Source organism: Phoca vitulina, unplaced genomic scaffold, assembly GCF_004348235.1.
Source record: "Phoca vitulina isolate PV1807 unplaced genomic scaffold, GSC_HSeal_1.0 scaffold52, whole genome shotgun sequence".
Lineage (NCBI taxonomy): Eukaryota > Metazoa > Chordata > Mammalia > Carnivora > Phocidae > Phoca > Phoca vitulina.
The window spans coordinates 4,686,933-4,714,305 of record NW_022589755.1 but is presented as its reverse complement, the minus strand read 5'-3'; the positions used below and the strand labels follow the sequence as shown (position 1 = coordinate 4,714,305).

At 43.3% G+C, this 27,373-nt stretch overlaps 1 protein-coding gene across 1 annotated transcript; it reads right to left on the bottom strand.

Moving 5' to 3' along the window:
* Positions 1–351: 351 nt before the first annotated feature.
* LOC116622200 (zinc finger protein 677-like) lies at positions 352–17,137 on the bottom strand. The gene is made up of 4 exons (XM_032388465.1): positions 17,087–17,137; positions 12,934–13,014; positions 9,864–10,029; positions 352–3,257 (listed from the first exon to the last, which is right to left on the bottom strand). The coding sequence occupies exons 2-4, from the start codon at positions 12,946–12,948 to the stop codon at positions 1,345–1,347; spliced, it is 2,094 nt and encodes a 697-aa protein (XP_032244356.1). The 5' UTR covers positions 12,949–13,014; positions 17,087–17,137; the 3' UTR covers positions 352–1,344.
* Between the last annotated feature and the right edge of the window lie 10,236 nt (positions 17,138–27,373).

Sequence of the window (27,373 nt, the reverse complement as noted above, 5' to 3'; positions counted from 1 at the left end):
GCGTATTCATGAATTGTGCTTCAGATGTTTAGAGGGAGAGTCTAAAGTTGCACTGCTGTGGTATTTTAATCACAGCCACATACATATCCAAGGAGCAGACTGTGGCGAGAATAACTCAAGTAAATGATGAGTACACATTCATAAAATTGTATGTTGTTTGGTTCCGTCATGGACAAAAATTGTTGCAGATACCTCTCCTGACAGCCTGAAGATGTATTGTTACTGTTTGTTACGAAGTACTGTAATGAAACTATAGACTTGATCTGATAGAAGAAAACAAACATGATCCATTTAGAGTTTTGAAAAAAATGATTACATTTTATTACTTAAAACATAAGTATGATACATTCTGAGTAAAACAGCATCAGTGTAGTGGTTAAACGGGAATACTATACCCTGTACACTGTATTGTGGTTGTTTTGATTAAGTTCTTCTGATCACTGCTCTTTAGTTCCCCAAAATAAGACTAACTGTTCACTCATCTTTGATATACCACTATTTTCATTAAAGGGAGAGGATGACCATCATTTCTCCATTATTTCTATCACATAAGCAATCCCTACTAACCTATCATGAAAATCTCAGTCTCTCAGTCTCAAAGCCTGCTGTTTCATGCTCCTCTGGCAGAGCAGTGGTTTCTGATAATCCGTGGCCCTCTGTTATACAGACAAATCTGTAGAAGGGATCCTGAACATATTATTTACATCATTCTTTTACATATATTCTCTGCCCAACCTGTGTACTCATTCAATTCCACAAAACACTGTATGTTAAAATTCAGTGTTCCTTCAGGATATATGGATGTGAATGATCGCATTTAATAAAGTAGGCCCTTTATCTTACTGATCTGCTCCCAGAGACCATCATGGTAACACATGAAAAACATGTAATGAAGGTATAACATCAACAAATTCCAAACTTCAGATCAAAAGACATCAATAGTGAGTGATGTAGGCCTTTCAAGGAACCTCAAGTAATAGAAGTATTTTTAAAAGAAATGTTACATTCCTAAAGCTCTCCTTGCTCCACTGACACTCATCTCTGAGTCTTAAAATGATTTTGACTTTTACTTACTGTGAAGAATTTAACATCTGAGGTTGACTAATCTTGGACTAGTTCTCCCTAGTAAAAATTCTCTGATGTATATATAGCGTATTGTGAAAAATGGTTAAATGATTTATGCCATTCATTACATTTCTAAGGTTCCTCTTCAGCATGAATTCTTTGGTGAATCCTGAGGTCATACCATTGTCAAAAGGCCTTGCCACATTCAATACATTTGTATGGCTTCTTTCTAGGATGCGTTCCCTCATGACCCCAAAGGTGTGAACTTTGATAAAAGCCTTACCACACACATTTGTGTGGTTTCTCTCCAGGATGTATATTCTGATGTCTTATGAGGCTTGAATACTGCTTAAAGGCTTTGTCACAGTCATTACATTTGTAAGGTTTCTCTCCAGTATGAATTCTCTGATGAATTGTAAGGTTTGAATTTTGACTAAAGGCCTTGCCACACACATTACATTTATATGGCTTCTCTCCAGTATGGGTTCTCTGATGTCGAGTAAGGCGTGAACACCAGTTAAAGGATTTGCCACACTCATTACATCTGTAAGGTTTCTCTCTTCCATGAATTCTCTGATGATCCCCCAAGCTTGAGCTTTGAATAAAAGCATTATCACGTATGCTAGATTCATAATGTTTCTTTTCACTATGTATTTTCTGATGTCTAGTAAGGTGTATAAGTTGTGTATATGTTTTATCACATTCATTACATTTATAAGGTTTCTCACCAGTATGGTTTTTTTTATGTTTAGTTAGGCTTGAACGCACAGTAAAGGCTTTGCCACATTCATTACATTTGTGAGGTTTCTCACCAGTATGAATTCTCTGATGTTCCACAAGACTTGAACTTTGGATAAAAGCCTTACCACATTCATTACATTTGTATGGTTTTTCTCCAGAATGGATTTTCTGATGTTTCACAAGGCTTGAAATGTGGATAAAAGCCTTGGTGCACACAGTACATTTGTGTGGCTTCTCTCCAGGATGTACATTCTGATGCTTAGTGAGGTGTGAGCATTGCTTAAAAGCCTTGCCACACTCGTTACATTTATAAGGTTTCTCACCAGTATGAATTCTTCGGTGAATCCTGAGGGTAGACCACTGCCTAAAAACCTTGCCACATTCAATACATTTGTATGGTTTCTCTCCAGTATGAATTCTCTCGTGATCCCAAAGATATGAACGTTTGGTAAAACCCTTACCACATTCATTACATTTGTAAGGTTTCTCTCCAGTATGAATTCTCTCATGACGCCAGAGATCTGAACATTTGATAAAAGCCTTACCACATTCATGACATTTGTATGGTTTTTCTCCAGTATGAATTCTCCAATGATTTGTAAGGTGGGAATTTTGATTAAAGACCTTGTCACAGATACTACATTTATACGGTTTCTCTCCCGTATGGATTCTCTGATGTCTTGTGAGGTTTGAGAACTGCTTAAAGGCTTTACCACACTCATTACATTTGTAAGGTCTCTGCTCAGAATGAATTCTCTGATGACTAGTAAGGACTGAATGATGGCTAAAAGTCTTTCCACACTCATTACATTTGTATGGTTTTTCTCTAATTTTTGTTTTCTGGTGCTGTGTGAACAATGAAGGAAACATAAAAACCCTTCCATATTTATTACAAAGGTTGGTTTTGACACTAGGAAGAAATCTTTGAAGTGGCAAAACTGAAGAACAAGTTTTGACAGACTTCTCAACTTGATCACATTCATTAATTTTCTCCTCAGTTTGAAGTCTCTGCAGTTCAACCAGATGTGACTGAAAGCTTAATCCAATTCTATTTTCAAAACATTTTGTATACTTATTTCCTGCATAGACTATATTATTTTTTATTTTTAACAAATTTTTTACTAATGACTTCCCTTGTTTAAAATTTTGATATGCACTTTTTCTTAAAGAAACACTCTGCTTTATAGGTAAATTAATCCAGGATTTGCTGTCTTGTTTACCTTTTCTACCAGGGAGATTTACAGTACCTGTCACAAGCACTCCTTTGGAATTTCTTTCTTCATAGCCACACTTACTCTCAAATTCATACATATTTCCCCAAACTTCCCTGAAGTCAAAATCCTCAAGGCCATGGCTTTCATGTCTTCCCAAGACCACTGGTTGGCATAATTCTCTGTTATTAATTTCTTTCTTTGGTAGTAATTCCTTGATCATGAATCTAGCAGAGCTTTCTGAAAGATATAGAAAACCATAGTCTTCAGTAAGTAGAGTTGCAAAATGGATATTACACTAAAAGTAATACATTGAAGAGATAACAACTTCTCAACCAAAGTCTGCAAATGTTTAAGAATGCAAAGTGAATAGAATCCTTTAATAAAAGATGACATGTATTTCAAATTATTCTAAGGGAAACCTACTTTCTTTCTCTGTTTTTTTGTTTGTTTGTTTGTTTTAGAGGGGCAGAGGGTAGCAGAAGGAGGGGCACAGGGAGAGATATAGAGAATCTTAAGCAGACTCCACACCCAGCACGGAGCCCAATGTGGGGCTCAATCTCACAACCCCGAGATCATGACCTGAGCCAAAATCAAGAGTCAGACACTTAGCTAAGCCACCCAGGTACCCCTGGAAACCTGTTTTCAAACACCCTCTGACCAAATCATTCATACTATGTAAATTTACATAAGTTCTGAAAGAAAGTGTATTCTTTGACCACCACACCAAAACACACACCAATTGGCAGTAGACAAATGGGTGTCTCATATTGAAAAGAAAACAGATATTGAGGGGTCTGGGTTGTACAGTTGGTTAAGTGTCTCTTAATTTGGGCTCAGGTCGTGATCTCAGGGTCGTGAGATTGAGCCCCACAAAGGGCTCAGCATGGAGACTGCTTGGGTTTCTCTCTCCCTCTCCCTTACCCCTACCCCCCTTTAAAAAAAAAAAAAAAGAAACATATTATACAAATGCATATTTACGGCATAATTATTATATGCAAATAAATGCTGAAGCGCAGCTATATATGAAGTAATAAGATTTTTTTTGGACAAATAATCCATTTAAAAATTAATGAGGGGCGCCTGGCTGGTTCAGTCAGTAGAGCATGTGACATACCAGGGTTGTAAGTTTGAGCCCCCTGTTGGGTGTAGAGATTACTTAAAAAAAAAAAAAAAAAAATTTTTTTTTTAATTAATAAGATAAATACACGGAAATTATGAATTGTAAAACTAAAGGGGTAATAGGAAAATCAAGAAGAATTTAATACAACATCATTGGAATAACAAAATATTCTGAATATCTACTCTAAAGCTATCTATACTCTATGCAGAATAGGCATTTTGGAACATTAACAATTGGTGAATTGCAGTCATATTCCAAACTAGATGCTAAAATCCATAATCTGTAAATGACAAGTTATTAAATGAAATTTTTTAACTAAACCAAGATAAGTCCAACAGGTAAATAATAAGTAACCACAATTACACAAAATTATAGACTGTGGAATTCTAATGATTTCTCACTTAAGAACAAGAGAAAGGACTTATAGTCCAGAAAGAGCACACAAGATGAGAATTGGAAAATATGTTAAGAAAAGCTCCCACATATTCCTAGCAGTCTAAGTTACACACATGTCCACTGGCTTCTGAAATACCAGTTTTCAGATAGTATTATAAAGAACTGGGTAAAAGTAACAGCATGAAAATCACTGAGTATCATAAGTGCATCTCTCCACAAAAACAGCAAGTAAGTTGGCAAAAACTGTCAGAATCAACTTTATCGGAATTCTGGAAACTAAACAAAGGTTTACAGCAAACATGTAGATACTTAAGAAACAGGCAGCTGATCTCAGTTGAAGAGCTTCTGATATTTTAACTTCCCCTGGCCCAATCCCATTCTCTCCAGCATAGGGGCAGCCCATGTTCCTGGTATAGGTCTCCTGTACTGAGAGTGGCAGAAAAGACTTGATTCTCTAAGAACTGCGGCTTTTACTTTGACCTGCCTGGTGGCTCACTGAAAAACTGGCTCAAAAAGTTTTACCTTTACTTTGCTTATTAATTCAAGAGGAGCTATGGGGCTGGGGGGTGGGGGGCGGGCAGCATTTGACAAGCACGTTTAAAGGCAAATGTATTACCAGATGACACTTGGGGCAAAAAGCAGACAAACTGAAAAGCCAGGGAATAAGGGCTGGGGAGTGAAATGCTTTGGGGAATAAGGACTTTGAAAGGCTGCCACACGTTCCTAGGAATCCAAGTCACGCACATGCTCAGGGCTGGATCAGTGCTCAGAAAACATATGAGGCAGCCCTATGCCTCACCTCCTGCTAATCTTCAGGCTCAGCAAAAGCAGAAGGTAAAGGCTAAGGCATCGCCGTAAATTGCCAAGCTGAGTTTCAGATATTCCCAAACATACAGAATCTATGTACAAAGACTAGGAGTTTTTTGCTTTTTGGTTTTTCTGATTCCAGGTGTTTGAGAAGTTCTGTGTTAAATCACTACCTGACCACTAAGCTAACCAGAGACTTTGAGTGGCCACACATGACAAAGAATACAGACTTCACAAATCAACTCCAAAAAATTACTAAATGAAATAAACAACAACTACAATAAGCAGCAACATTTAATGCTGGGATGAGGGTGTGGGTGGGGGAGAATGTGACTTCCAGAGTTGTCATAATCAAAATGTTTAGCTTTAAAGAAAAAAATTATGAGGCATGCAAACTAACAATGATGTATAGCTCATATGCAGGAAAAAAAGCAATTTAACAAAAATTTTCCTGAGGAAGCCCAGATATTGGACTTTGCTAGATAAAGAACTTAAGTTACTATTTTAAATATGCTGAAAGAACTAAAACGAAACCATGTGCAATGAACCAAAGGAAACAATAAGAACAATATTTCCCAAAATAGAGAATCAACAAAGAGACAAAAATTATAAAAAAGAACCAAAAAAGAAATTCTGGAGCTGAAAAGTACAAAAACTAACATGGAAAAAGCCCTAAAGGAGTTTAACACCAAACTCAACAGGCAGAAGAAAGAACTAAGAAACCTGAAGATTAAGTCAACTGAGATTATCCAATCTTAGCAGGAGAAAGAAAAAAGAATGAAGAAAAACGGAGAACAAGAGACCTGTGGGATACCTTCAAGTGTACCAACAAAGATAATGGGAATCCCAGAAAGGACAGAATGAAGTGGGCAGAAAAAAATATTTGAAATAATAAGGCAGAAAAATTCCCAAATTTGATGAAATACACAAATCTATGTATCCAAGGAGTTTGGCAAGCCCCGAGTGAGGTAAACTGAATGAAGCCCACAGTGAAACACTTCATAATCAAACTGTCAAGAGCCAAAGACACAGAATCCTGAAAGCAGCAATGGGCAGTTCCTTTGGTAAAAGATCCTCAATAAAACTACCCACTGATTTCACACCAGAAACCATATGGACAAGGCAATGGGATGACATTTTCATAGTGCTAAAGAGAAGTAACAGTCTACTACGAATTCTATATACTTCAAAACTATCCTTCAAAATAGAGGATAACTTAAGACATTGCCAGAAAAAAACACAAAAACGGAGAGTCCCTTGCTAGTAGATCAGTCCAACAAAAATGATAAAGGGAATGAATGTCTCAGGCTAAAATGAAGGAAGAGACAATAACTCGAATCCACATCAAGAAATAAGGAACAGTAATAAAGACAGTACATAGGTGTGTATAAGGTTAGTATTAATGTATTTTTGGTTTGTCATTCCTCTTTTTCCCTATTGATTTAAAAAACAAAACTAATTTTAAATCTACGTTGATGCCCCAAAGACACAGATGTAGTGAAAAGAAGGGCCATATGCACCCCAACGTTCACAGCAGCAATGTCCGCAATAGCCAAACTGGAAAGAGCTGAGATGCCCTTCAACAGATGAATGGATAAAGAAGATGTGGTCCATATATACAATGGAATATTACTCAGCCATCAGAAAGGATGAATACCCAACTTTTACATCAACATGGATGGGACTGGAGGAGATTATGCTGAGTGAAATAAGTCAAGCAGAGAAAGTCAATTATCATATGGTTTCACTTATTTGTGGAACGTAAGGAATAGTGCAGAGGACCATCGGTGAAGGGAGGGAAAAATGAAGCGGGGGGGAAATCGGAGGGAGAGATGAACCATGAGAGCAACTATGGACTCTGAGGAACAATCTGAGGGTTTTAGAGGGGAGGGGGGTGGGGGGATGGGTCAGCCCAGTGATGGGTATTAAGGAGAGCACGAACTGCATGGAGCACTGGGTGTTATATGAAAACAATGAATCGTGGATCACTACATCAAAAACTAATGATTTATTGTATGGTGACTAACATAACATAATAAAAATAAATCTACGTTGATGGTACACAATATATAGAGATATAATTTTATGACAACAACAGGAGAGAAGGACAGGATATAGAGGAGCCAAGTTTTCATATAATACTTGGAAATATTGTGGGTTCAGGTCTAGGGCAATGCAATATAGTGAATCTAATGAATTTTTTCATTTCCCAGTGGCTGTACTATGAGACAAAATATACTTTAAAAATTTTTATGAGACAAAGGACAATATATACTTAAAAGGATAACTCATTAAGGAATTACAAATATGAACATATACACAAGCGAACCCCAAAATATATGAAACATTTATAGAATTGAAGGGAGAAATAAAAATAGTTCTAGAATAGTGTTTGGAGACTTGCAGACCTCACTTTCAAAAATGGAGAGTACAGCTAGACAGAAGTTCAGTAAGGACACAGATGATTTTAGCCCGACTACAAACCAATGAGTACTGACAGACATATATAGAGCACTGCACCCAGTAAGAGCAAAATACATTCTTCTCTACATGCATGTGAAACATTCTCCTGGACAGACCATATATTAGTCCATGAAGCAAGTCTCAACAAATTGAAAAAGAGTGAAATCATACAAATTATTTTCTCCACAAAAGAACAAAACTAGAAAATGAAGAACTGAAGGAAGACTGGAAAGCTAAAAAATACGTGAAAAATTTTAAACACTCTTAAACCAATGGGTCAAAAAAGGTATCACAAGGGAAATTAGAAAATACTTTGAGAGAAAAGAAACAAAACCACAACATAGCAAAGCTTACAGCACAGTGTGGTGTGGACATGCTTATACCCCTGCTGAGAGAAAGCAGTGTTACTGGTGGATCGAGAGACCCACCCCACTCCCCGGTTAGACACTCTCTCCAATGTGCGGCAAAAGCAGAACTGAAGAAATGGCTGGGGGGCCTGAAGAGGCAGAGAGCTCTTGGGCCCCAGATGCTGATGTTTTCCAACCCCAGAAGAAGGTCTCCCAAGTACACAGAATGGGATGGATCCTGGAAAAGGCCTGGTGCCAGGACTGGAGAGGCTTCAACTCTGACCCGTGTGGAATGGGAACAAAAATGGGATGAGGCTAAGGAAGAAAGAGGACCCCTTAAAACCAGCCTCCCAGTGCTCCTTAAGGTCAAGGGACCAAAGAAGTCATAGGGGCATGGGCCTCCTGGCGTAGAGCAGGCAACTCCTGATCTCTGGGTTTAGGTTTGAGCCCCACACTGGGTGTAGAGATTACTTAAAAATCTTAAAAAAAAAAAAAAAGGTCATAGGGGCATATAATAGAGGGCCACAGGTCATGATAAAGATTTTGCTTTGGTCTTTGCATGAGCTAGACGTTGGGAGGATGCACTTCCACATGTCTGAAGAAGGGAGTGACAAGGGGAAGGGAAATAAACTTTCCTCTAAGAGCTCATAAGAAGGAAAAACTCTTCCACTGGGAGAAAGTTGCCCAAACACTATTAACACTCTCTGCCCTTCTGAACTCTTGCCTGTGTTCCCACCCATTTGGCTTTTTCACTGTTTTAACCTTGCTCTCCACAGTCTGGGGCTCTTTCCCTTGCTCCAAAATAAAGATGATATTCAGGTCAGGAAGAGGGATTCCTGCTTATAAAAAGAAAGGAACATGATGTGCTGTGTCTTTTCCAGAATACAATTCCAGCCCTTTGTTCAACTGAGGAGAGAGGATGTTACAGATGTGTCTAGAAAAAATTTTTCACAAACTTGTTCAGTCTCTCCTGAATGCTTAAGGGATATTTTTATTTTTTATTTTATTTTTTTATTTTTTTTAAAGATTTTATTTATTTATTTGAGAGAGAGAGAATGAGAGAGAGCGAGTACATGAGAGGGGGGAGGGTCAGAGGGAGAAGCAGACTCCCTGCCGAGCAGGGAGCCCGATGCGGGACTCGATCCAGGGACTCCAGGATCATGACCCGAGCCGAAGGCAGTCGCTTAACCAACTGAGCCACCCAGGCGCCCTTAAGGGATATTTTTAAAGCATAGATATCCAGCTCTCTTCCAAGAACTACTGAGTCAAAAGTACAGGGACAAAAGTGGATCTAGAATCAGATATTTTTTAAAGTTTGCCATAACGGGGGCGCCTGGGTGGCTCAGATGGTTAAGCGTCTGCCTTCAGCTCAGGTCATGATCCCAGGGTCCTGGGATCGAGTCCCGCATTGGGCTCCCTGCTTAGCGGGGAGCCTGCTTCTCCCTCTGCCTCTCTCTCTCTCTCTCTCTCTGCCTCTCATGAATAAATAAATAAAACATTTAAAAAAATAAATTAAAAAAAATAAAGTTTGCCATAAGGTTTTGTTGTTACTTAGCTTCTGGAAGCGTCACTAATCTAGGGTGGAGTGGGGAGATCATCTGAAGAAAGGGGGAGGTGAAAGTCTAGATGCTGCCTCATAAACTTTTTCATTTCAGAAGGTACAGGGCCTCAATCTCAGTCAAGCAGGGCAGGGGCTCCTAAGAGACTCACTGGGGCAGATCCCGACTTCTGGAGGGAAACTATCCTCACCCAGGGAGACCAGGTTCCTGTAGTTCTCCACCATCACGTCCTTGTACAAGGCCCTCTGAGCAGGGTCCAGGCACTCCCACTCCTCCGGAGAGAATTCTATGGCCACGTCTCTGAAGGTCACCCGTCCCTGAAATGAAAACACATTTCACCAAGGAACCTTGGGGAGAATTCTCATGTTCACACAAAATGTGAGCAGGAAAGGGATGTCAGGATTGATTCAACTGAAATGAATGTTTGGACATCATTTTGAGCAAGAATAGATAACTGTGAGCAATTTATATATCCCTAATTTTGTTTTATTATGTTTTTCCATCAGAGGATATCAGATCTACTAAAACACTGTAGATTTCCCATTTTTGTGGAAAATAAAAGAACTATATAAATGAAAAATGTCTGACACAACGGTTGTTTATGTGGACATGGTATATATTATGTTCTCTACACTAGTGACAGTTCTACACACCTAGAGGATCTAGAGCACAAGAGGCATCTTCAGGTGTGACAAATTATCTGCAAAAATATAAATTACATGTTTCCATTTAAAGTCAGACATTTAACCATTATGGAGTTGATTAGCCAAATGGAGTTTATTCTACTAAAAAAAGAAACCCCAATTCATGAGGAGGAACTTTACTAATGTTGTACGTTAATTTAACAGATTAAGTAGGACACAGATTGATCACAGCAGATCTTGGAAGAAATACTGGATGATTAAAAATCATGGCAAACTGGACATTTAAAAACCTGTTATTGAGCAAGACCATTCCACCAAGCATCACAATCCATAGTGAGCACTGGAAGCATTTCCACCACAGGTGAGACTGAGGCCCGTGGGCTAGCCAGGCTCCTGCCAGTCAGCACTGCATGGTACGCCTGAGGCCCGACTAGGTGGCGAGACACCCCTTCCCATTAGCAGTTGTACCAGGACCTCTATTTGCAAGACATTTCCCAGCCTATGTGAAGAGAAAACTTGACTGAAAGACAGAACAAAGACATCAAAGACTGACAAGCGTAATTCTTACTGGAAGATGTGACATAAAGACCTCAGTGATTTAGAAATTCAAAGCAATTCAAATGCAGAAGAAATGTGGGATTTAAAAGGCAAAAAAAATCTCCATCATGTTGAGGAGAAATAATTCTGAGAAGAAAAAATGGAGAGCCTTGCCAAATGACACAGGAACCTGTTAATGTGTGTGTGTTACATGAAATTTTTCAATCAATGAAATAAACAGCTATGAGATATACACTAAAAAGCCAAATCAAAGAGATAATTTTAAACAAACAAAGGAGTACTAAATGGAACACAGTACTTTGAGATTATGCTAGGTGAGTTCTTCCAAAGTAAGATCAGAAAGCAGAGGGCAAGAAGGATTTAGGTTTCACTGCAAAACACTGATAATATAAGAAAGACACAAGCCTGTATGTAAAGAATTAAACTACAAAATATAAGATTGCTCCTAAAAATATATCAAAGGAAAACAGCAAAATATGAAAAACCATGTTTTATTCCACAAAAATAATGAAAGTTACAAGTAGGTAGAAAATGGAAATACAAGGGATTGTCCTTTCCCCCCCAATTTTCAAAACACAAAGAGATTACGGTACCAAGTTTTGCTTACATGTGGCGGGGAGGGGGGGGAGGTGGGAATCTCACGTGTTGTTTTGGGACAGGGTACTTTGCAGCTTTAGGAGACCACATCGGACAGAATCTGTCCTTGTATAATGCACTGTCCTTGACCCGGTAATCACAGGTCAAGAGAAATCCTCAGACATCTGCAGAGAGGTCAGTCTGCTCATACACAGCCACTGTGGCATTCTTTATATCAGTGAGAAATGGGAAAGTCCCACGTGTCTTCACTAAGAGAATGCTCCAGTGAGGATTGAAGAGCAAGCTGTGTCTGTGTTTATTAACATGAAAACAACCTCTAGACATGCTGTGTACATTTTTTAAACTTGCAGAATAAAATGTTACAACGAACTTCATTGAGGAGTTTCTTCTAAAATTTTATAACAATGTGTAAATGCATTTTTACAAGGTTTGGACTGACTCTTGCCACAGAACTGACAACAGTGGTTCCCCACTGAGACACAAATGGGGGAGGACACGACAGGGAGGGGCGTCCCCTTCCTATTACATCTTAGTGCCTAAGCTGCTGCTTTGTTAGGAGTTTAATCAGTCAATCAATACATCTATTCATACATGACTTACTCATGTGATTTTGGAAATAAAAGAGATATAATACTTAAAAATAATGGTGGAACCAGAATTTGGCTACAGCATCTCTGAGGGCAAAGAGTAAGTTCTACGCTACACATCTTGGCTACATTACGACCATTTTTACCTAAAACATCTGCTGCACAAGAGCTGCTACAGGAATGCCATGGTCAATGTGGGACAGATGTACTGAGAATGATTTTTAAAACCTCTTACCGTTGGCTATTTAGGTTGATTCCATATTTTAAAGCCAATTATGGAGTAAAACATCCTATTGATACCTACTTCTGAACTTTATTCTAAATCATTAGTATTTTAGAACCAGAAACACCATGGTTCACTTGTTTATCTCTGAATGCATTATAAAGTCAGGCAGAGCTGATTTCCTCTTATCGAGCTTGTTTTCCAGAATTTTCCAACTATTCCTACACATTAATACATGACTCCCACAAGTAGCTTCTTTGATCCTGTCTACAGAGAGCTGACAGTGCATCCAGATGTGGCCCCTAAAACAATCCCTGCTGCCCAACCATACTGACACCACGGGGCCCACCCACGCCTGTCTCCAATCCACGCCTGGTGTAAAGCCCATCAGGATGCGCCCGGGGTGGGGGGGCGAAGGGGGGCTCCTCACAGGCTCCACGTCACTGGGTCACCATGAGATGGAATCTAAGTGGAGAGGAGAGGGACGGAGGGAAGACCTGGGGGAATGTGGACAGACACAGCTCAGGCGGGACACTTCAGAGAAGATCAGCGAGTCCAACAAGGGCACAGCAGGAATGAGAGAGAGAAAATCAACCAAGAATATGACTTTACCTGACAAAAAGCCATTCCTGACTCCTCCCTTTCCTCTTCCAGGCTTCTTTCTCAGACAAGATCAGTCTTGAGAATTCAATCCTAAAGGTCAAGAATCTGCAGTTTAATGCTTAGAATCAATCTACGTCCTTCCTGCACCACAACCTCACACAGGGAGACCTCTTCGTGTGGAAACGACAGTCCTCTGCTGCCCACTGCCACAGGAGGGGGGCTCAGGGACAGTGAACTCCTCCAGACACCAACAAGTGAGTGTCCCCACCCCTTTCTTCACAACTGGCTCCTGCCCTGGTGAACCCCCCCCCCCACTGCAGCAGTGGGGACCTGGGCTGGACCCGACGTTCCCCTCCAGGTCATAGACCCGCCCTGATCACACCCACGCAGAGCAGGGCCCCCTCACCTCTCCCTCAGAAACGGAGGACCCAGAGCCTTGCTGCTCAATGCTGGATACACATCAGAAGCACCTGGGACACTTTAACTGGTACTGAGGCTGGGCCCTATCCGCCCTTGACCACTGGAAGGGGACTCTCTGGGAGGCCCACAAGAGCTGTATCTGCAATCCAGTGTGAGGCTGGCTGCAGCACACTCACGGGAGGCCAGCCCAGCACACCTCCCACCTTCTGGCTCTGCTCGCCCCTGGGGCCTTGCTGTCATGAGTATCCAGCCAGTGGAAGGGGAAGGAGCAGAAAGAAATATGCAGAGCAGGCAAAAGGGACCAGAACTGAGGGTGAGGGAGTAGATGGAATGTTAAAGGGAGTGGTGGTGAGAGGACAGAAGCCAGAAAAGGCAGCCACTGAGGGGTGGTATCAGAACAAACACCCAAGGAAAGAAGAGACTTTGCCACCTGCATGTGAGAGGCCAGAGACTTCTAGGCAGGACACCCATGTGAAGACCCTGGGGTAGTGGCATTTTGGGCTCCGGAAAGGGCAGGGAGGCCTGTACGGCTGGAGCCAGGTGAGTGGAGGAGAGTTGGAGGAGGTAAGATCAGAGAGTATTAAAGGAAGCAGATCAGAAAGTTCCAAAGCAGATTAGAATTCTTCAAGCTTTTCCCCTATACCTGAGAAGACTTTTGGAAACCATGTATTCCCTTATCCATTTTGAGTAAACATCTAATTTTTATTTCTTTTGTCCTAAGTTAAAACACTAATAAGTAATGGGTCTTGTATACTTTGCAAACATGCCAAGATGCCCAGCTAGGCTGCAGGAAATACAGGGTCGCCCTATATGCGGAGGCAGACTGCAGGGGACACTTTTGGAGGAGTTTGGGGGGTCACTGCTGGACATATTAAGGTGAAGACGCCAGACTGTTGTCCCAGCAGAGATGTTGAGGCAGCTGGATACAGGACCCTGGTTTCAGGGTAGAGGTCTGGAGGTCTGGGTGGAGCGGTGAAAGGAGACATCAGTGTTCAGAGTCATGAGATGGAGTGACGTGGAAAGGCAGGAGGTGGAGACAGAAGAGAAGGGGTTCAGGGACTAAGCCTAGGGGTGCTCCCAAAGAGACCAGGGAGTTAGGGGAAACAGGCACGGGAAGTAGACACATGAACAGGGAGAAGAAAATTAAAACAGGTAACTGGAAGATAGATTTACTTTAAAAAAAGTAGTGTGATGTGGAAGCCAAGAGAAAGTGCTTCAGGAAGAGGGAGCCCAGCTCGCTATAGCTAGGACCAGCGTGGTAAGAGCACACCAATTCCTGGACTGAGAAGTGGGGAGGTCCCCAGTGACTCAGACATGGAAAGTCTCAGCGGCATGGTGGATATGAAAGTGAGAACTGGGGGTGCCTGGGTGGTTCAGTCGGTTAAGTGTCTGCCTTTGGCTGAGGTCATGATCTCAGGGTCCTAGGATTAAGCCCCATGTAATGCTCCCTGCTCAGTGGGGAGTCTGTTTCTCCCTCTCCTTCTGCCCTTCCCCCTGCCCATGCACTCTTCTCTTTCTCTCGAATAAATAAATAAAATCTTAAAAAAAAAAACAAAACTGGAAGCAAGATCTAAAGCAGAGTATAAGCATGTGTTTAGTGTATTCTGCTCTGAAATGGAGCATAAGAAACAGCACTTACCAGAGTGGGAAATGTAGCTAATAGAGGATGTTTTATTTTAAAGAGGTGAGAATGTAGTAAAAGGCTCTTTTTTTTTTGTGGATTCTTTTTAAGATGAGACATTACCATATGTATATGGTGAACAAAGTAACTGCCTAGAGGTAAGGTAAGAATTGATGAGCAGTGGCAGTGTGCAAAAGATCCCGAGACTGTCGTACTGTTCGACCTTACCGCCCCTCGCTGCTGTTCCCAGAGACCCACTTCCAGCAAGCCTGCCCCAGTGAAAACACCCACCACCTGGGCCCCAGTCCCCTACTGTCTCCCTTCTTGACTCAGACACTCTTGTAAGTTCCCATGGTGTTTGTTCTACAATCCCAGTGGACACCCCACATTCTTAAAGGACAGAACCTCCTAATCACCTATACACTGCCGAAGAATCCCACACTGAGTTCCTAACATCAATCTTTCGTTTTGGCAGGAAGACACCCACCACCCCAGGATCCGATATGTTCCTTCTTGGAGACTATCTAAACTCAGATACCTCCATAATGTCCTAATATAAGAGTAATGTCTGAAATGATGTACATACTCCAGCAAGACTCAGGTATCTACTAATGAAATGCCCCAAAATGTCATTTGTAGCCCACAAAACACGTGTGATACTTTCAATAATGCTTTGCTTGTAATAATGAGATCCCCGACCAAAACCACTACAGATTACCCCCCAAATGGTGACACTTTCCTTCAACCCCTTATGGGTCCTAAGAGACCCCACAGAAGTCAACCACATAAACACCAGATGGGGCTTCTTGGATCCACCCCTCAGGATCCAGGCACAAAGTGCCCCACAGCTGTCAGTTCGGCTGCTGACAACTAGACAGCTCACTCCCTCCTTGTAAACGGACTCAGCTAAAGGGAGCAGTGGCCTCTTCATCCCAGCACCTGGCTGGGCAGCCAGTGTCCAATGTCTGGTCAATGCGGGAAAGAGAAGCCTGTTCCTTCCCTCAAATTGGACCAACTCTGGAAAGTCACCCCACCTCCAGAGCTCTCTGCTGTAGCCACACAGTGGAGTCTGGATTTTTGTCCTGAGGGCAGCAGGAAGCCAATGAAGGGATTAAAGCCAGGGGATCCCTTCCTTGCTGTTTGTCCATCTGCTGTCACCCACTGCCCCCCTTTCTGTCCCAGCACCACCTCTGTCTGGCTGTCACGGCTCCAGTTCTGTTCCTTCCCCCACAATCTCAGTCTGATGGATCTGCTCCTTGCTATCCCACTCCTACCACCGGTTAAGGTCTCTCTCGTCCCGTGTGCTACCCTTCACCTCTCTGGAAATACCTTTTAATCTGGATTTCTCTATTTTCTTCTCCTTCTACTTTTCTCTGGTTCACTCCACTGTTACTGTCTCTCCACATCCACCTGCTCTACCCAGTTCTACCCTCCCTTCCTTCCTTTCTCTCACACGTAGTCTCTCTCATTCTGTCAGACTGCCTCTGCTTCGCCCCACACCCTCACACTCACAGGTACGGGACAAAAACGTTCTTTGCCTGGAAAGAACACTTTCCAGTAGGGCTTCAGGAATGGAAACACACGATGACAAGCAGAAGCATGTGGTTTGTGCGGAAGAAACTCCTAAGGCGGTGAGTACAAAGTAGGCAAGGAGGGCCGGCTCCGGAGGTCGCGCAGGTGGAGGGGGCGTCAGGAGAGGGTCGGTGCCTGCAGAGCCCCAAGGCCACGGAGATGTGGCGTCGGGGTCTGCACGAGCGCCTCCGCCCTGGGGGCCACCGAGGGAAGACTTCACACAGCGTGGCTGAGAGGGGAAAGGGGCCGGAGCGTGGCGGGAGTCCTGGAAGGGTTTTCAGAGGAAAAAGACCGCAATCGCTGTCTCCCTGGACGGAAGGCGCTTACCCGCCTCAGCAACTTTAACTCGATAAAGACGTGGACCCCCGGACCCGCAGCGGAGCTCCCAGGCCTGCAATATCTGACGGTGCTGCCGGGAATCATTGGGCGCGGGAAGCGGTTTTATCTATGAGGCAACCCCAAACTCCGGGTGTTGCGGATCGGAGCCCTGGGGCGAGGGTAGGGTCCCACAAAGGCCAGTGTTGAACCAAAAATCTGACACTGACTCACCTGACTGTGCCCTTCACTCAGCTTCCGGGTCTGCAGGGTACTGCGCATGCGCGGCGTGCTGCGGGTGGCGGGGGGAACGGGCCGTGGACGGTGGCCTGGACGGGACAGAAGGGGCGTGGCCGACGTAGGAGCGGGCTCTGGACCTGGGTCCCGCCTCTGAACATTTCCTGCTCTTTCAGCCCAGAGGTACCTTACTCTCAGCTTTTCAGTTTGTTTGAATCTCTTTGGGGTCTCGTGGACCGAACAGTCTCCTGGCTATTTTTTTAATTTTTAATTTTATTTATTTACTCGACAGAGAGAGACACAGTGAGAGAGGGAACACAAGCAGGGGGAGTGGGAGAGGGAGAAGCAGGCTTCCCGCCGAGCAGGGAGCCCGATGTGGGGCTCGATCCCAGGACCCTGGGATCACGACCTGAGCCGAAGGCAGACGCTTAACGACTGAGCCGCCCAGGCGCCCCTCTCCTGGCTATTTTAAATTAATGTTTCAAACAACTTAGTTGTGAGTGCCGCTTATATTAGAAGCTGAGATGTTTTCCTGTTAAACTGAAATCTCAGCGGGCGGTGCTGGGGAATATAATTAAAAACAAAATCGTCTCCCAACCCAGCAATCCTCTCCACAAAGGTAGTAGAGGAAAAAAAAACAGTTTCATAAGTGAATAAGCATTAAACCAGAATGTGATGTGCATCAGAGGCAATCTTGAGAGAGCGCAGAAATGAATTTCACCCTGTCATAAAAGACAAGGGGATACGAAGGATTACATACATGTTCTCAAGATAGATCATAACTGGTTCTCAAAAAGACATGACAGCACCATTTGCCACACATAGCTCATCCTAACATCACCAGGTAATCTGGGTGGCCATTTGTGTTAGCTAATTGGCTTTAACCAGAGGGATAACAAACTTCTCGTATCTCTATGACAGGAGGGAGTTTTGTCACTCAGAGCAAGGCACCTGCTGAGTTAGGCGCCGATCCTCCCACAGGAATTGCAAGATAAATATACTATTTACTTTGATGTTTACATTTCAAAGAGATGGCTCCCAGATCCTTGAGCAAACATTCCTGAGTTACAGTGTTGGCGAGAGCCTTATTTAGCTTTTCAAAGACGTAGATATATTTCAAACAGGAAGACAAAGAACTTAAAAGTTTTCTAAGGGAAATGCTCTAGGAAAAGGGAGGAAGAAAAGTCTCTGCTTTTTTTTTTTTTCCAAGAGAGAGACCTCTTTTCTTTCTCTCATTTTTAGTTTATATTTTCCCTTACAGAAACAATATGCATTCATTCACTAAAGCAATATTGTTTTAATATTTTTCCTTAAGGGAGGAAGAAAAGTCTCTTTGCTTTTTTTTTTTTCCCAAGAGAGAGACCTCTTTTCTTTCTCTCATTTTTAGTTTATATTTTTCCTTACAGAAACAATATGCATTCATTCACTAAAGCAATATTGTTTTAACATCTGCGATGTGCTCACAAGAATGGTAGTGTGCACTACATCTCAGGAACTGTGCTGGGAATGTCACATAAATTATGTGAGTTAATTCTTGTAATACTGTGGGAGTTGGGCTTTATATATCCATTTTCCTCAGGAGGATTTAGGTGCTGGGCTTTTCCCTATCTGGGGGTGGAGATTCTCTGTGTCTCTTTTGTTTCCCTATGACTGATCATTAAAATGGTCTTCATGTGACGGTAGCTCAATATACACTGAAGAAAAGGAAGCAAAGGAGTGGTGGGATTAGTGGTTCTGAGGGATTTTCTGATGGTTCGTTCATTTGTGCTCATGTATTTTGTTTTTAACATGTGGAGTGACCAGCGGGGCCCCCAGGAGTTGGAGACATCATGCTTTGAGGAATTCCCTATACATAGGTTATAACCAAAAGAACAAATTTTCACTTACCAAATTTTAAGGACTTTTGCTCTCCTTTATGTGTATCTGGGTATCCAGAAAATGTGTGCCAGTCCTGGATGGGCAGCCAGAGGACCTGCCCTGAACTAAGTTCTCTAAGCAGTTCTCAGGAGGTAGGACCTCAGGGTGGTTGTGGATGGGAGGAGTGCAAGAGGAAAATTCTGTATCTAAGAGGTTATTTGAGAGAGTGCCTGGTCTCACCGTTCTGTTAAACCCTGGGGACCCCAGCTAGGCAGAAGAGATTGCCTTCCAGGGTGCAGATTCTGGAGGCAGCTGAGCTCTGTGTGCATACTTGTGTAAGGCCAAAAGTATGACATAGAATTCTAAGAAATTTTGAGAGGAGCAGCTTTAGCGAGGACCTGGGAGGGCTTCATACGTTTATATAGCATGGGGTAGTTGTGGGCACCTAGTGCCAGCCTCTGTGTGGTCCTAGAGACACATGGATTGTGGGAGGTGCTGCATTCAGGCCCTGAGAGGCCGCTGACTTCTCTGTGTGCATGCTCAAGGGTTTGGATAGGAAGGAAGAGGCAGAATGGGGGAGAGTAGGGGAGATCAAGTACCCCCAGGGACAGCGCGGGATGGTAGTAGGACTGGTTTGTGCTACATACTCATGTCCAGGTAAGGTTCTGCCACTTCTTTGGGTCTTCATTCTCTTGTGCAGGCTCCCTTATACATGTAAAAAAAATCAATAAAATGTGTCTGCTTTTCTCCTGTGAATCTTAGGTCAGTTTAATGCTTTTTTAATGATTTTATTTATTTATTTGACAGAGACAGCATGAGAGAGGGAACACAAGCAGGGGGTGTGGGAGAGGGAGAAGCAGGCTTCCCGCTGAGCAGGGATGCAGGGCTCGATCCCAGGACCCTGGGATCATGACCTGAGCTGAAGGCAGATGCTTAACGACTGAGCCACCCAAGCGCCCCATGCCAGTTTGATTCTTAAGCCCGGCCAGAGACTCAAGAGGGAAGGAGAGAATTTCCCCCTCCTACAGAACAATGCTTGTTGGAATGACTTAACTAAACTTTACTTAAGTTTCTCTCCTTCCCAAAAGCTCAGAATTTAGACCTCTTGAGCACTGTAATTAAGAACAACCCCACCATTATAACAGCCCCTCCCAAGAATAGGCAACTTCAAGGTAAAACATTCTCTGATCAGTTACAGGTCTTGCCACAGGCTCATCCATTCTCCTCTTTTTTTCTAGACCTGTTTACCCCTGAAACAAAGGAAGATCACTTTTCTGTCTGGCTTTGGAGACATTTGTAGATGTGGTTGGAACGTTTTCCCTAATATAATAATCCTCTCAAATAAAACCTCTCCTTACCTAAGTTTGAATTTTTTTTTAATTCGCGAGTGGTAAATATTTTAGTTGATTTATCTGGGTTAGAAAGTGTTTATTCTCTGTATTTGTGTCAGAGGGTTTAATATATATTCATTAGGTCAAACTAGTTCCTGTGTTTTTCATATTTTTGAATCTTTAATAAGTGGCACCTGTTTTTAACTGATATTACAGGGAGACATATCAAAATATTCCTGTAGATGAGGATATATCCTTTTTTAATTTCTTTTGAATATATTTATTTTGCTCTCTTGACAATTTTACAAGCAACAAAATTCGTAAACAAAATAGATTCACGACTCTCACAATTAACTTCTCTACTGTTCTGGGTTTAATTTAAAGTTCCACCATCAGCTTATTTCTTTGCTTGGGATTATGGAAGTCCATGGGGAAACTTCTTTCTTGCCAACACGCATGGTATAGGGAAGGAAAAATAATTTTCCATCTACTCTTCTGAGTTCTTGGCTGAGACCCCTGTAATAAAAGATAGATTAACAGGAGAAAAACAAACAGATGTTTATGAACACGTATATCTCATATATACACGGGAGAGACCCAGAGAAAACCTAAGTAACTCCCCAGGTGGCCTAAAGCCACCTACTGAAATACCACCTTCCACTAAAGACAAAAGAAAGATGGGGCAAAGCCAACTATGAAGACTTGACCAAAGAAAGCTGCGTAAACAAAAGTAAAACTTGTTAGGCTTTTGATAAAATTTTTGTGTAGAGTCATCCTTCTCTTCTGCTATAGAGAGGGAGACACCTGTAAAAATAGAGCTTTCTGTTAAATGTAATTCTCCTTACAAAAGGGTAACTTCTCTATGGTTAAGTGAATAATTTATATCTCCATATTATTATTTATCTACATACATATTCTTTATTTCATGATTTTTAAAAGATTTTATTTATTTGTCAGAGAGTGAGCACAAGCAGGGGGGAGTGGCAGACAGAGAAGCAGGCTCCCTGCTGAGCAAGGAGCCTGATGCGCCACTCAGGACTCAATCCCAGGACCCCTGGATCATGATCTGAGCTGAAAGCAGATGCTTAACCAACTGAGCCACCCAGGTGTCCATATATATATATATATATATATATATATATATATATATATATGTCGATATAGATAGCTAGATATTCTAAAGCTTTATTTTTTAAAAAACCTAAATAAATACCCTAGATATGTTGCAAGATTATTTTTAGGTGAAAATAAACTGAATGTCTTTTAAGGACTATATATTTTACGGGCTTTGTTATCCACATCTGCCAGAACATTCAGAAATAGAAAACAAAGAAAACCACTAAAATATACTACATTTACAAAAAAGTAATCTCTACACCCAATATGGCGCTCGAACTCAGGCTGGCAAAATCAAGAGTTGATTGCTCTACCGACTGAGCCAGCCGGGCTCCCCGCTAAAATTTTTAAATAAAAAACATGCTTTCTAATTATCTTCAGAGTGATTGTAAAGTAAATTTGAAATTGTTATATTTAGAAATTACGACTTAACCATATTGTGATGCCAACAGTGTTTATCTCAAATGCATTTGAGTATAATTCATCTCAAGTGTGGAACAATGTAATAAGTATAAAAACAGCCATGCAATTTAATCTTTTTTTAAAGTTACTGATTTTTTAAAAAAGATTTTATTTATTTATTTGACAGAGAGAGACAGCGCGAGAGAGGGAACACAAGCAGGGGGAGTGGGAGAGGGAGAAGCAGGCTCCCCGCGGAGCAGGGAGCCCCATGTGGGGCAGAGATCATAGGACCCTGGGATCATGACCTGAGCCACCCAGGTGCCCCTAAAGTTACTGATTTTTTAAAAGTAATATATTATTACACGCCTTAGCCCTCCTAGTCCCACACCTCAGGTCTTGTCCCTGGGAAAGTCTCTGGAACACCACAGGGTTGAGTCTCCGACTCCCAGGTGAATGGAAAGCAGAAACGGAAATGATGCTCTGGGCGCACTAATGAGACTGCACGTTCCGCCCAGGCAGGATTTGCATTTCACGTTCTAGCATGCATCGCCTACACATATTCCAGTTTTTGTTTCGTTACGTTGCCACTGTGTTCCAGGATCCAGCCACCGGCCACATCCACCTCGCACCGAGGTCCCAGCTCCCAGATGGCGGAGCTGCTCCAACTTCTCTGGCGGGACTTACGGATTTTGACTTGAACCGTTTTCAACTGTGAAGAGGGTAACATCTTACTCTCCAACGTAAGTGGCGCCCACAAAACTCTCAGCTTTTACCTTAAAATTGAAACATTAACTTGAAAAAGAAAGCAGTGCTGCTGCCCAGGAGAAGAAACAGGACGCAAGCATGCCTAAACCCTGAAAGCCCGGGAGCGAATCCCAGGTCCCGCCCCCGCACCGGCCCAGCCCAAGCCTGACCTCACCCCCCCCGACGCCTCGTCTCCATGGTTACCGCCAGCCCCCGAGGCCTCGCCTCCCCCTCCCGCCGTCCTTTCGCAGGCTTGCTTTTGCTCCGCGCCCCGCCCAGGCCCCGCCTCTTCCCTCTGCGCGCGCGCAGTTGTCTGCAGACCCGGAAGCGGGTTTCTTGGAGCCGAGGCCAGTCTGTGGAGTGTGAGTTTCGTCTTTCTTGTTTAAACCTGCGCCTCGCAGTCCCTCCCCGACAGCACCCCAAAATTCAGACGCTTCCGTGGGAGGCCGGGGGCTTCCCTTTCGGTTTGAAATCCGCGAGGTGGGTCCGCGCCGTTCTCAGCCCCTAGAGGGCAGCGCCGGCCGCCCCTCAGGAGAGGCTGGTCCTCACCCGGGCCGAGAGAGAGTGGCGAGCTCAGCGTCCGCGGAGACGCACGCACTTCCCCTCACCTCGCGTCCGCCTCAGCCGGCTCGTCTGCTCCGCAGGCCAACGCCCGTCAGTCCTCGCCTCTCCTCACCCTGTGTTGGGGAGGTGACTAAAAAGGCCTGTCTTGAGAGTCAGTGCACCCCGCCCTGGGTAATGTGCTCTTGTGGGAGCGGCGGGCATCTTACTACGTCCCCCTTCTGGGTGAGAGGAACCCGGAGAAGAAGAGGGGCTGTCCGCCTTAAAAACACGAGTCAGTCGTTTTACTAGCAAAATGAGTTTATTCTGGAAGAAACAGAGGAATTGCAGTTTGGGACATGCATGGCGTGCATAAGCAAGTCGGGAGAGAAAAGGAAGGTCAGCTTTTATTTTTAGGAGGAAATTGGGGACGGGTTGCTTTAAACAAAAGTTCATTGGAGAACAAGCGCGGAGGTGGTGGCTGTGTTTCGGCGGCTGCAAGTGGTGGTTAGTGCGTTTGTTGCTGGGGCAGGAAGGGATCTTCCTTTTTTTCTTAAAAGCAGGAGATGAAATTCTCGTGTAAAAAATTCCCTCCCCTTTTAAGAATAATTCTTATCTTCTCTTTTCTTGCTGGTAAAGCAGGGTGCAGGGAGTGGTACTTGCCTGAGAGCTCCCACTTCGGGGTTTCCCACTCCTTTTTAAATGAGGTTTCCTTATTTATTTTCACAAGACCCACTGAGAGAATTATAGAAAAATGAACAAAGACGAATGAGGGAGAACCACAAACAGATGGAAAAGTAGCAGCAGTGGGAGAAAAGAAGATTGAGAAATTTAGAGTAAGAAGGAGATCTACAGGGAGATAGATAATGGGAAACAAAATGTGGAGAGGAGCCACCCCTTTTTTTGAAGATGGGCAATGGGAGCATAGGTAACAAAGGGGGAGGCACTTCCCAGGCAGTGAGGGGAGAGTTTGAAAGAACCTGAGTCGTGGCAGGGGCTGTTGGGTGCCCAGTCGGTTAAGCATCAAACTCTCTTGCTATCTCAGGTCATGATCTCAGGGTCATGGGATGGAGCCCCAAGTCAGACTCCGGGCTCAGTGGGGAGTCTGCTCAGTATTCTCTCTCTCTCCCTCTGCACCCCCCACCCTACGATCTCTCTCTCTCTCTCTCTCAAATAAATAAATAAATCTTTTAAAAAAAAGAGTTGAAGTCACGGCGGACAGAGCAATGTGGTGCTGGAGGAAAGGAGGGGGCAATGGGAGACAGGAACAGAGGGAGAAACAGCAGGGAGGAAGCTGAGCAAGCTGGGGGTGCCAGAGAGTGGGGACAAAGGGGGAGTGGCAGGGAAAGAGCAGACTTAACTGGGAGAGTAGATGGGAAGTAGAGATGGGGGAGGAAAGGGGCAGAAATGTGTGGAGACAGATAATCAGAAAGGTTGGAGAGAAAGAGCAACAAGATGGGAAACAAGTTGCAGAATGGGGCAGAGAAGGGGAGAAGTTGCAGAAGGAATCCAGAGAAGGGGAGAAACAGCAAGACAGGAGAGGGGAACAGAGTGAGCAGAAACCCAAGGGGAAAACAGAAAAGCAAGAAGAAAAAAAAAAGATGAATATCGAGAGAGAGGGAAAGACAATAGTGAAGAAAGGGACCCAGAGGAGTGGTGAATTGATTGGATATGGATGAGTAAGTATGTTACATTGATGCGTAGCTTTATAATACACTTAAAATTAGATTAAATTATGCAGATCAGGATGAGCATTGCAAAACTTCTGTCTAAAAGGCTTGTGCATTTTATAATTATATCAGAAGATAACTTCTATTTGTAATCCTTGTTCAGTCAAGAGGGCAGAGACTTGGGTCACCTTCTTCCCTTTGCCTGGGCTCAGAGGAAGGTGGGGCAAGAAATGACTGTCACTACACGGTGCCTTTTTTTTTTTTAATATTTTATTTATTTGACAGAGAGAGAGACAGCGAGAGAGGGAACACAAGCAGGGGGAGTGGGGGAGGGAGAAGCAGGCTTCCCGCGGAGCAGGGAGCCCGATGCGGGGCTCCATCCCAGGACCCTGGGATCATGACCTGAGCGGAAGGCAGACGCTTAATGACTGAGCCACCCAGGCGCCGCTACATGGTGCCTTTTTAAGGAACATTAGAAGTGTTGCTTTTTTGTAATAGATTTACTTTATTCTTCTTCGTTTATATTTGTATTATTTTTCTTTTTGAAGCTTAAAATAAATCTTGGTTATTTAAGTTTTCTTTTTCTTTTTTTAAAGATTTTATTTTTATTTATTTATTTGAGAGAGAGAGAGAATGAGAGACAGAGAGCATGAGAGGGAGGAGGGTCAGAGGGAGAAGCAGACTCCCTGCCGAGCAGGGAGCCCGATGTGGGACTCGATCCAGGGACTCCAGGATCATGACCTGAGCCAAAGGCAGTCGCTTAACCGACTGAGCCACCCAGGCGCCCAAGTTTTATTTTTCTATGAATAATTATTAACTTCTGAAGTAAGCTTTGGAGCTATCCTATAAACAGTTTATGGCATTCTTTTCTAACTATGACCTTCCCATTTTTAGGGCCGCCTGGGTGGCTCAGTTGGTTAAGTGTCTGCTTTTGGCTTGGTCGTGATCCTGGGGTCCTGGGATTGAGCCTGCTTCTCCCTCTCCCGCTCCTCCTCCCTCTGCTTGTGTGCACGCGCTCTCTCTCTATCAAATAAATAAATTTAATAAATAAATAAATATGACCTTGCCACTTTTAAAAATTTTGATCTCATACTTCATCCAACTTAAAATTCTTTTTTAACTTTTTAATTTTTAAGTTAATTGTGTCCAGTTCACACTGAGGTCTGCGAGCTCTCTTCTCTTTGTCATGTATATTGAGAACATTCTTTGGTATCTAGTAAGTAATTTTAGATTGTTCCATGTGTACTTGGTAAATATGTCAATAATCTTTTATCTAAGTTGGAACCTGATTTAATCTGTTACTGTGATACTCAGTTTTCTTATCTTTTATGTGATCTATTGAAACAGTGGGCTACGAGTGACCAAATAGATATTCCCCTCAAGTTCCTCTTGTCCATTCTTTGCAAATGTTGACGAATGGGCTGATTTACATGGAAATGTCACCTAACAGAGCCCATCTGTTCCTGATGAGGAAATTTGTGACTATCTTATTTCAATAGGTGACCCTCTTGCAGTGTTTACGGCAGCAATTCTTATGTGTTCAAAATTCTGTATTTTTTAAATCTTTTACTGTGATGTTCTGGAAAAGAGGAATTTATTTTTTTTTTTTAAAGATTTTATTTATTTATTTGAGACAGAATGAGAGACAGAGAGAGCACATGAGAGGGGGGAGGGTCAGAGGGAGAAGCAGGCTCCCTGCCGAGCAGGGAGCCCGATGCGGGACTCGATCCAGGGACTCCAGGATCATGACCTGAGCCGAAGGCAGTCGCTTAACCAACTGAGCCACCCAGGCGCCCTGGAAAAGAGGAATTTAGTACCTGAGATCATTGTGATCATATTTTGAAAAAAAAGTTTCCTAGGGATGCCTGGCTGGCTCAGTCAGTGGAGCATGTGACTCTTGATCTCAGGGTCATGAGTTTGAGCCCCATGTTGGGCTTAAAGGTTACTGAAAAGAAAAGAAATAGAAGTTTCCTTTGCTCAGACATGTGAAAGATGGTCCTGGAATTTTTAAGCCTGAAGAGTGATGTGGACAAATTCTGCCCACTGGCCCCTTCAGGCCACCATATGAGAATTCAGTTACACCAAGTTCTGCTTACCCAACGCAGACCTTCTCAGGATAACTTGGTGAAATGACTCCCTTGTAGGCCTCAGTGAGCCCACCCCAACATGGAGATGATGGACTAGACAGAAACTGATTTTGAGCAACACTGAACCCTGAATTGATTGGCAAAATTCAATTCAATCCCTACAGTGGAGGGCGCCCAGACTGGCTGCCGCACCTTCCTCTGGGGCCGTGTTTAGATGCTAGGGCTGTGGGTTGCACTGAGTGGTCCTCAGGGAGCCCGAGGAGCTGGGGCAGGTGATGAGGATGGTGCCCATTATTCTGGAAATTTCAGCACCAATCGATCTAACCCTCGCATGGCTGCTTATTTTATGGGATGTACTGAAGCCCAGAAAGCCCTGCAGACCAGGGTCCCCACATTTGTCACCCGCGGTGTCACTGCCCTCTGCCGGCCCCCGGGTCGTCCGCACTGTGCACGTCACCAGGGAGCCGCTGCGTCTCAGGCAGGGGCTTTGCCTTCCAGCAGTTGATCTGCTCAGGGTCAAGGATCCTAATTTCCCTT

Bases quoted from the DNA above. Each gene is read 5' to 3' on its own strand.
- LOC116622200 (XM_032388465.1), bottom strand. The intron at 3,258-9,863 runs GTGAGTCTCTTA...TATATCTTTCAG, and splicing joins AGAAGTCGGGATCTGCCCCA to AAAGCTCTGCTAGATTCATG.